General features: G+C 51.8%; 1 protein-coding gene across 1 annotated transcript; it reads right to left on the bottom strand.

The window, feature by feature from the left end:
- Positions 1-10,139: 10,139 nt before the first annotated feature.
- On the bottom strand, positions 10,140-10,993 carry LOC137314401 (probable G-protein coupled receptor 139; the record flags this gene model as incomplete). The annotated part of the gene is made up of 1 exon (XM_067979769.1): positions 10,140-10,993. A coding segment is annotated over one exon (854 nt), but the record flags the coding sequence as incomplete, so codon positions are not given.
- Positions 10,994-11,212: the final 219 nt, after the last annotated feature.

Genomic DNA, 11,212 nt, shown 5'->3' with positions numbered 1-11,212 from the left:
CTCCAACTCTCTCCCTCCCACCAACTCTCTCCCTCCCAACAACTCTCTCCACCCACCAACTCTCTCCCCCAACAAAAACTCTCCCTCCCCCCACAAACTCTCTCCCCCCCCCCACTCACTCTCTCCCTCCCACCAACTCTCCCCCTCCCACCAACACTCTCCCTCCCACCAACTCTCTCCCTCCCACCAACTCTCTCCCTCCCACCAACTCTCTCCCCCCCACCAACTCTCTCCCCCCACCAACTCTCTCCCCCCACCAACTCTCTCCCCCCACCAACTCTCTCCCCCCACCAACTCTCTCCCCCCACCAACTCTCTCCCCCCACCAACTCTCTCCCCCCACCAACTCTCTCCCCCCACCAACTCTCTCCCCCCACCAACTCTCTCCCCCCACCAACTCTCTCCCCCCACCAACTCTCTCCCTCAACCAACTCTTCCCCCCCCCCACCAAGTCTCTCCCTCCCACCAACTCTCTCTCCCTCCCACCAACTCTCTCTCCCTCCCACCAACTCTCTCCCCCTTCCCACCAACTCTCCCCCTCCCACCAACTCTTCCCCCCCCCCACCAAGTCTCTCCCTCCCACCAACTCTCTCTCCCTCCCACCAACTCTCTCTCCCTTCCACCAACTCTCTCTCCCCCCACCAACTCTCTCTCCCCCCACCAACTCTCCCTTCCCCCACCAACTCTCCCTTCCCCCACCAACTCTCCCTTCCCCCACCAACTCTCTCCCTCCCACCAACTCTCTCCCTCCCACCAACTCTCTCCCTCCCACCAACTCTCTCTCCCTCCCACCAACTCTCTCCCTCCCACCCCGACCAACTATCTTCTCCCCGCCAACTCTCGTCCGCCCCCGACTGAAACCCCGTCAACAGTCCCCCGATTCCCCCATCTCTAATTCCTCCCCCCTACTCCCCCTGCTATCTGCCACTCGCTAATTCCCCCCCCCCCCGATTCCCACTCCACCTCCCCTCTCCCGCTCCCTTCTCCCACTCCCCACGTCCCTTTCCCATTCTCTCTCCCATCCTCACCCTTCCCACTCCCTCACCCTTATTCCTCCCCTTACTTTCCTCGCTCCATCCCCTCCTTGCCCCTGAGTGACAGGTGGGCTGTCGACAAGTGCTGCAACGCCGTTTGTGCGGGGGGGGGGGGCCGGGTGGCGGTGGTGGGGAGTGGGAGAAGAGGGAGAGAGAGACCTCATTGGGCGCTGGAACAGATAGGGGGGACAGAAAGAGCGGAGTGGGGCAAAAAGATGCGGTGGACACAATGATGGGGGGTGAGACATCGGTGGGGGAGATATCGGGGGGGACGACATCCGAGGGGGGAGACATCAGAGCAGAGACAGGGTGGGGGGGGACATCGGAGCAGAGACATCATGGGGGGAGACATCGGAGCGGAGACATCGGATGGGGGAGACATCGGGGGGGTGGTGACATTGGAGCAAAGACATCGTGGGGGGAGTCATGGGGCGGGGGCGGGTGGAGACATTGGAGCCGAGACATCGGCGGGGGAGACATTGGAGCAGAGACATTGGGGTGGGGGGAGACATTGGAGCAGAGACATCGGCGGGGTGTGGGGCAGACATTGGAGCAGAGACATCGGAGGGGGGGAGACATTGGAGCAGAGACATCGGCGGGGGGAGACATTGGAGCAGAGACATCGGAGCAGAGATGTCGGAGCGGAGACATCGGTGGGGAGACGTCGGAGCGGAGACATCGGTTGGGGGAGACATCGTAGCGGAGACATCGTAGCGGAGATGTCGGAGCGGAGACATCGGGGGGGGGGGGAGACGTCGGAGCGGAGACGTCGGGGGGAGACATCGGGTGTCGAAAACTTAATTACCTCTTATATACAATGCATTAACTCCAAACACTTATTTTCAGACAAGTAAGAATTTTAATTAAAAGAAACTTGAGCTCAAGGGAAGATCTGCTCTCAACAATGGTCAGAACAACCTCTTCTCTGAACAAAGGACACAGTTCACATTTATACAGTTTAATTAATAATGTTTGTCTATCATAGAATATGGGCGTAAATGTACATTCTTTATTAGTTCAAGTGGTTAGTCAATCAAGTAGTGAGCCTGCCTCCTCTGGACATCCATAGCTCATTCCTGTTTTGGCACGTAGGCCTCGTAGGCCTGAGAACACCACCTCCCTAAATTCCGAAGCTGGCTAATCAGTTGGGCTGAAGTCAGAATCAAGGCCACATGGCCTCTCAAGAAACTGTATTCTCATTATAGCAATACCCTTATCTGCACGGGGGGGAGGGGGAGGCCAGACAGTACCAAGCACCTGGACAGCCAACTTAATTATCAACGTACCAAGGACAATTGTGTCTTTCTGTGTGTGTGTGTGAAATTGTAACTACCCCGTGTATGGGAGTCAAGGAGTTAACATTGGTGAAATACCCATCATGCTTTTCTTTTTTTATGGTCAAGTAACTGTTCACGTATTTCTACATTAATGTGGTCTTTATGGTTTTCCACAGGGTGGGGGAGACATCGGAGCGGAGACATCGGGGGGGGGGAGACATCGGAGCGGAGACATTGCCGGGGGGGAGACATCGGAGCAGAGACGTCAGTGGGGGGGAGACATCGGAGCGGAGACATCGGGGGGGGAGACATCGGGGGGAGACATCGGAGCGGAGACATCGGGGGGGGGAGACATCGGAGCGGAGACATCGGGGGGAGACATCGGGGGAGGAGACATCGGGGGGAGATATCGGGGGAGGAGACATCGGGGGGGAGACATCGGGGGAGGAGACATCGGGGGGGGAGACATCGGACCGGAGACATCGGGGGGGGAGACATCGGACCGGAGACATCGGGGGGAGACATCGGAGCGGAGACATCGGGGGGAGACATCGGAGCGGAGACATCGGGGGGAGACATCGGGGCGAAACATCGGAGCGGAGACATCGGGGGGAGACATCGGGGGGAGACATCGGGGGAGGAGACATCGGGGGGAGACATCGGAGTGGAGACATCGGGGGGAGACATCGGGGGGGAGACATCGGAGCGGAGACATCGGCGGGAGACATCGGGGGAGGAGACATCAGGGGGAGACATCGGAGCGGAGACATTGGGGGAGGAGACATTGGAGCGGAGATATCTGGGGAGGAGGGAGACATCGGAGCGGAGATATCGGGGGAGGAGGGAGCCATCGGAGCTGAGTCATCGGCGGGGGGGAGACATCAGAGTGGAGACATCGGGGGGGGGGGGAGACATCAGAGCAAGGGTGTGCAGATGACATTGTTTGAAAGGTAGATCCAATTTTTTTTAACTTTGTGAAATGTTATTTTATTTCATTTATTTAGATTATTTTTGCCTGATCCGGCCCTTCATGACTGGTGTCACCAGGCGTGAATTGGAGGCCCTGGGAAAGTCACCCAGGTATGTTGAAAATTGTTGCAACTCCCTACTATGCAACAAATAAAGTACCTTAAGTACCATAATGAGGAAGGGGACTTCCGGATTCCAGAACCCCAGGTGTACACAGATGTGTCTGTGTGAGACGTGGAAGTCGGCAGGTTGGAGCCAGGTTCTTTACCCGCTCCGGATTTTACCAATTTTCGCTGCCCCCCGCCCCCAACGCACCTGGACTTCCATTTGAAAATCGAGCACTAAGAGTTTATTGGTGTGTGGGTGATGGGGGTGTAGTGCTTGGTGCATTTGGTAGGAGACACCACTTGACAGTTGACCTCACTCACCTTGACCACTCATGTCAGAGCATTGAACTTCTTCCTGCACTGCATCCATGTCTGTGGTGCTGTGCGCCTGGCATTGACTTCATCCCCCGCTGCCTCCCACTGCCTCGGGACCATATCTCTTCCCTCCCCCCACCCCCCGCAATGTTGATATAGGATGTCCCTCCTTCTGTCCGCCTCTTGCACCAAGGTCTCCAGTGCATCAGCAGAGAACCTTGGTGCACACTCTGTCGCAGGCCTGGTACCAACTCAGATCGGCAGATTGGTGAGTTCTGGTGTGCAGATTGGAGGATGGGGGATTTAGTGTTGTGTAATCTTTATTCATTGCTTTAACATAACTCAACAGTTTGTAAATATAGGGACCGGACCTGCATCTGTGTTTTCCATGTGCGATGTCTGATCTCTGTTCAAACTCCGTGCGAACCCGTATCTTATTTTGAAAATATCAGAGTCCCGCAAACTTTGAGCAGCCAAGTTATTGCTCGTTAAAAGTTCCAGAGTTCCCATCATCACCATGCTTCACTATATTGCAGCACAGATTCACTTCACCATTGACTTCCACCACTTCCTGCAGCCACAGTGCACCTCTCCTTTAAGAGGTGCAGGCTGCCACTCGGGATATCTGGGCCCCCTGCTGGTGAGCAGCCACTCCACAGTGCAGGTCGGGCTGGCTGCACGCAGCAATCAGGTAAAACACCAGGCAGCGCAAATGTTACGTGCTGCCTGCATTTCAACGACCCAGATGCAGGTTAATCACACACTGCACCCGTTTTCGGAGTTTAACCATTTTTTCCCCCTGTATCGTTAGTCATCCAGGAAGCTCTAGCTTTGAATGCCCTTCCTTTTCCCCTCGTGGGAATGTGTTTACTCTGTACCCGAACCATCTCCTCCTTGAAGGCCTCTCATTGTTCAATTACTGTTTTGCCTTCCAATTTTTAATTCCAATCCACCTGGGCAAGATCCCTTTTTAACTCACTGAAATTACCCCTCCTCCAGTTAAGTGTTTTCACATTTGATTGTTCCTTGTCCTTTTCCATAACAATGATAATAACCTGATGATATTATGATCACTGTTCCCCAAATGCTCCCCCACTGAAACATGCTCCATTTGCCCCACTTCATTCCCCAGAATTAGATCTCGCACTGCTTCCTTCCTGGTTGGGCTGGAAACACACTGTTCCAGGAAGTTCTCTTGTACACATTTCAGGAATTCCTCCCCCTCTTTGCCCCTTACACTGTTACTGTCCCAGTCTACATTAGGATAATTGAAGTCCCCCATTATCACTAGTCTGTAGTTCTTGCATCTTTCCGTAATTTGCCTGCAAATTTCCTTCCCACTATTTGGTGGCCTATAGTCCACACCCAGTAGTGTATTAGCTCCTCTATTGTTCCTTCAAACCAAATAGATTCTGACTGTGACCCTCAACTACATCATCCCGTTCCAGTGCTGTAACAGTATCTTTGATCAATACTGACACCCCCACACCTCCCTCCTTTCTTTCTTTCTCGATCTTTCCTGAATCCCTTTTAGCCAGGAATATTAAGTACCCAATCCTCCCCTCCTTTGATCCAGGTCTCTATTATTGTCACTATATTATAATCCCATCTGGTGACTTGAGCCCGCAGCTCACCAGCCTTATTTACTCACTCCGTGTATTTACACACATGCACTCCAAACCCATCTTAGACTGTCTCACATTTATCCCCTGTCTGATCCCTCCTATTTCTGAACTATTCTTTACTCTAGTGCTGTTTGTCCCTGCCAGTCCTCTGGGCACCTTGTTTCTCCTCTCTAATGTTTCATCCTAGTGCCCCTCCCCCGCCAAATTAGTTTAAACCCTCCCGCATAGCACTAGTTAACCTCCCCACGAGGGCATTTGTCCCAGCTCTCCTGATCCAGAACTGGTCCCAATAGTTTCGGTCATGGATTCTGTCTGGTGTCGTTCCGAGAGGCAATGTTCAAATAGACTCTGGTGTCGTTCCTGGAGGTACTGTTTAAATAGACTTTTTTTATTCGATGTGGGCGTCCCTGGTGAGGTCGGCATTTATTGCCCATCCCTAATTGCCCTTGAGAAGGTGGTGGTGAGCCGCCTTCTTGAACCGCTGCAGTCCGTGTGGTGAAGGTTCTCCCACAGTGCAGTTACGTAGGGAGTTCCAGGATTTTGACCCAGCAACGATGAAGGAACGGCAATATATTTCCAAGTTGGGATGGTGTGTGACTTGGAGGGGAACGTGCAGGCGGTGTTGTTCCCATGTGCCTGCTGCTCTTGTCCTTCTAGGTGGGAGAGGTCGCGGGTTTGGGAGGTGCTGTCGAAGAAGCCTTGGCAAGTTGCTGCAGTGCATCCTGTGGATGGTACACACTGCAGCCACTGTGCGCCGGTGGTGAAGGGAGTGAATGTTTAGGGTGGTGGATGGGGTGCCAATCAAGCGGGCTGCTTTGTCCTGGATGGTGTCGAGCTTCTTGAGTGTTGTTGAAGCTGCATTCATCCAGGCAAGTGGAGAGTATTCCATCACACTCCTGACTTGTGCCTTGTAGATGGTGGAAAGGCTTTGGGGAGTCAGGAGGTGAGTCACTCGCCGCAAAATACCCAGCCTCTGACCTGCTCTCATAGCCACAGTATTTATATGGTTGGTCCAGTTAAGTTTTTGGTCAATGGTGACCCCCAGGATGTTGATGGTGGGGGATTCGGCGATGGTAATTCCATTGAATGTCAAGGGGATGTGGTTAGACTCTCTCTTGTTGGAGATGGTCCTTGCCTGGCGCAAATGTTACTTGCCACTTATCAGCCCAATCCTGGATGTTGTCCAGGTCTTGCTGCATGCGGTCACGGACTGCTTCATTATCTGAGTGGTTGCGAATGGAACTGAACAATGTGCAATCATCAGCGAACATCCCCATTTCTGACCTTATGATGGAGGGAAGGTCATTGATGAAGCAGCTGAAGATGGTTGGGCCTCGGACACTGCCCTGAGGAACTCCTGCAACAATGATCTGGGGCTGAGATGATTGGCCTCCAACAACCACGACCATCTTCCTTTGTGCTCGGTAGGACTCCAGCCACTGGAGAGTTTTCCCCCTCATTCCCATGAACTTCAATTTTACTGGGGCTCCTTGGTGCCACACTCCGTCAAATGCTGCCTTGATGTCAAGGGCAGTCACTCTCACTTCATCTCTGGCATTCAGCTCTTTTGTCCATGTTTGGACAAGGCTGTAATGAGGTCTGGAGCCGAGTCGTCCTGGCGGAACTCAAACTGAGCATCGGTGAGCAGGTTATTGGTGAGTAAGTGCCACTTGATAGCACTGTCGACTGAGAGTAGACTGATGGGGCAGTAATTGGCCCGATAGGATCCTGCTTTTTGTGGACAGGACATACCTGGGCAATTTTCCACGTTGTCGGGTAAATGCCAGTGTTGTAGTTGTATTGGAACAGCTTGGCGAGAGGCGCAGCTAGTTCTGGAGCACAAGTCTTCAGCACTACAGCTGGGATGTTGTCGGGGCCCATAGCCTTTGCTGTATCCAGTGCACTCAGCCGTTTCTTGATATCACGTGGAGTGAATCGAATTGGCTGAAGACTGGCTTCCGTGATGGTGGGGATATCGGGAGGAGGCCGAGATGGAGCATCCACTCGGCACTTCTGGCTGAAGATGGTTGCAAACGCTTCAGCCTTGTCTTTTGCACTCTCATGCTGGACTCTGCCATCGTTGAGGATGGGGGTGTTCACAGAGCCTCCTCCCTTCGTTGTTTAATTGTCCACCACCATTCACGACTGGATGTGGCAGGACTGCAGAGCTTTGATCTGATGCGTTGGTGGTGGAATCGCTTAGCTCTGTATATAGCATGTTGCTTCCGCTGTGTAGCATGGATGTGGTCCTGAGTTGTAGCTTCACCAGGTAGGCACCTCATTTTTAGGTACGCCTGGTGCTGCTCCTGGCATGCTCTTCTACACTCCTCATTGTACCAGGGTTGATCCCCTGGCTTGTTGGTAATGGTAGAGTGAGGAATATGCCAGGCCATGAGTTTACAGATTGTGCTGGAATATAATTCTGCTGCTGCTGATGGCCCACAGCGCCTCATGGATGCCCAGTTTTGAGCTGCTAGATCTGTTCTGAATCTATCCCATTTAGCACGGTGGTAGTGCCACACAACACGTTGGATGGTGTCCTCAGTGTGAAGACGGGATTTCATCTCCACGAGGACTGTGCGGTGGTCACTCCTACCAATACTGTCATGGACAGATGCATCTACGACAGGTAGATTGGTGAGGACGAGATCAAGTAAGTTTTTTCCCTTGTGTTGGTTCACTCACCACCTGCCGCAGGCCCAGTCTAGCAGCTATGTCCTTCAGGCTGCTAATGTAATACCATTATTTCGCTAATGTAATACCATTATTCAAGAAGGGGAGTCGGGAAAAACCGGGGAACTACAGGCCAGTGAGCCTAACATCAGTGGTAGGAAAATTATTGGAAAAAATTCTGAAGGACAAAATTAGTCTCCACTTGGAGAAGCAAGGATTAATCAGGGATAGTCAACATGGCTTTGTCAAGGGAAGATCATGTCTGACTAATTTGATTGAATTTTTTGAGGGGGTGACTAGGCGTGTGGATGAGGGTAACGCAGTGGATGTGGTATACATGGATTTCAGTAAGGCCTTCGATAAAGTCCCCCACAGGAGACTGGTCAAGAAGGTACGAGCCCATGGAATCCAGGGTGCCTTGGCACTTTGTATACAAAACTGGCTTAGTGGCAGAAGGCAGAGGGTGATGGTCGAAGGTTGTTTTTGTGACTGGAAGCCTGTGGCCAGTGGGGTACCACAGGGATCGGTGCTGGGTCCCTTGCTGTCTTGGATATGAATGTAAAAGGTATGATCAGTAAGTTCGCTGATGATACAAAGATTGGTCGGGTGGTAAATAGTGAGGAGGATAGCCTCAGTCTGCAGGACGATATAGATGGGTTGGTCAGATGGACGGAACAGTGGCAAATGGAATTTAACCCGGAAAAGTGCGAGGTGATGCACTTTGGAGGGACTAACAAGGCAAGGGAATACACAATGAATGGGAGGACCCTAGGCAAGACAGAGGGTCAGAGGGATCTTGGTGTGCAAGTTCACAGATCCCTGAAGGCGGCGGAACAGGTCGATAAGGTGGTAAAGAAGGCATATGGGATACTTGCCTTTATTAGCCGAGGCATAGAATATAAGAGCAAGGAGGTTATGATGGAGCTGTATAAAACACTGGTTAGGCCACAGCTGGAGCACTGTGTGCAGTTCTGGTCGCCACACTACAGGAAGGATGTGATCGCTTTGGAGAGGGTGCAGAGGAGATTCACCAGGATGTTACCAGGGCTGGAGCGCTTCAGCTATGAAGAGAGACTGGGAAGATTGGGTTTGTTTTCCTTGGAGCAGAGGAGGCTGAGGGGGGACATGATTGAGGTGTACAAAATTATGAGGGGCACAGATAGGATGGATACTAAGGAGCTTTTTCCCTTCGTTGAGGGTTCTATAACAAGGGGACATAGATTCAAGGTAAAAGGCGGGAGGTTTAGAGGGGATTTGAGAAAGAACTTTTTCACCCAGAGGGTGGTTGGAGTCTGGAACTCACTGCCTGAAAGGGTTGTGGAGGCAGGAACCCTCACAACATTCAAGAAGCATTTGGATGAGCACTTGAAATGCCATAGCATACAAGGCTACGGACCAAATGCTGGAATATGGGATTAGAGTAGACAGGGCTGATGGCCGGCGCGGACACGATGGGCCGAAGGGCCTCTATCCGTGCTGTATGACTCTATGACTCGGCCAGCTTGGTCAGTCATGGTGCTATCGAGCCACTCTTGGTGATGGACATTGAAGTCCCCCACCCAGAGTACATTTTGTGCCCTTGTTACCCTCAGTGCTTCCTCCAAGTGGTGTTCAACATGGAGGAGGACGGATTCATCAGCTGAGGGAGGGCGGTAGGTGGTAATCAGCAGGAGGTTTCCTTGCCCATGTTTGACCTGATGCCATGAGATTTCATGGGGTCCAGAGTCAATGTTGAGGACTCCCAGGGCCACTCCCTCCTGACTGTATATCACTGTACCACCACCTCTGGTGGGTCTGTCCTGCTGGTGGGACAGGACATACCCAGGAATGGTGATGGAAGAGTCTGGGACGTTGGCTGAAAGGTATGATTCGGTAAGTATGGCTATATCAGGCTCTTGCTTGACTCGTCTGTGGGACAGCTCTCCCAATTTTGCCTGTTGTGTTAACATCTTCTGTCTGATAGTGTGACCTTTACTGATAATTAATGCTCAGTGCCCTGTAGGAAGGGTCACGTTTCCCCATTCAGAAGCTGCTGGGACATGTGTGGGAAGGAATTTGAAATTAAATGGATTTCTGATTCTGAAACAGCTTCACTTGTTTATCTAATTAATTTAACAATCAGACTTATTGGGTATTTTACCGCGTTCTTCAGCTCCTCTCTGAACTTGGTCTGGGTCACCACATAAATACACGTGTTGGTGCAAGAGCTCAGGAGCTGAAGCATTGCTCCTGAAGATGCTGCGATATAGGCTGGATCATTCGCGGTGTAATATTGAATGTTGCTGATTCGCTGATATATATAAAACACCACGTCTGTCATCCACAACAGTATAAAGCTGCCAGATATTGTGAAGAGTAAAACCATTGACTTCCTTCGGTTCTCCATCTCTGGATCCTTGTGATTTTCTGCATTGCTGCCACCCAGGAGCCCCCTGCGGACCCGACTGGCCGCTAAAATGCATCTGACGGTCAGAGAATTGAGCAGGAATATAAGAACAAAGGGAATACAAGGAACCAAAATGCGGTGAAACAGCTCGAACACGGTCCATGAGGGGGAGATGTACAAGTTCAGTGTTGTGCTGCATCGCCAAGGTACGTTATTGATGACAAAGCGAGGTTCATATCTGAAGTACCAGGGGACACACTCGAAACCCCCGAGCACGGTCACCGTCCCTATCACCACGGCTGCCGTTCTCTCGGTGCAATATTTGGTTTTCAGATTTTGCCAGCAAATAGTAACAAACCGATCAAAGGTGAAGGCGACCGTTAACCAGACAGAAACAGTCGTCGCTCCGTAACGCAGGAATTCGTTAAGGCAACACACAGGAGTGGAGTCCAGGAAGGAACCGGGAATATAGTAACAAATCCTAAACAATATCACATCGGAGGTAACAACCAAAAGGTCGGCCACTGCCATTCCCACCAGGTAACGAGTGATACATTTGGAGAGATCACACTTTCCTCGGGACAGGATCACAATCGCCACCAAGTTCACTGTAACAAAAGAACAAGGATATTACCCAAACAAAAAGAGCGTCAATGAGATCCGATTTCTCGAGCAGATGAAGTGTTGATGTTGCATCCAACGAGAGAAATTCCTCCCTGTATCCAGAATCATAGAATGATACAGCACGAGGCCATTCGGCCCATCGTGCCTGTGCTGACTCTTTGAAACTATCTAATTAGTCCCACTCCCCTGCTCTCTCCCCATAG

The sequence above is a fragment of the Heptranchias perlo genome, unplaced genomic scaffold, assembly GCF_035084215.1.
Source record: "Heptranchias perlo isolate sHepPer1 unplaced genomic scaffold, sHepPer1.hap1 HAP1_SCAFFOLD_500, whole genome shotgun sequence".
Lineage (NCBI taxonomy): Eukaryota > Metazoa > Chordata > Chondrichthyes > Hexanchiformes > Hexanchidae > Heptranchias > Heptranchias perlo.
This window is presented reverse-complemented; position numbering and strand designations above follow the sequence as displayed.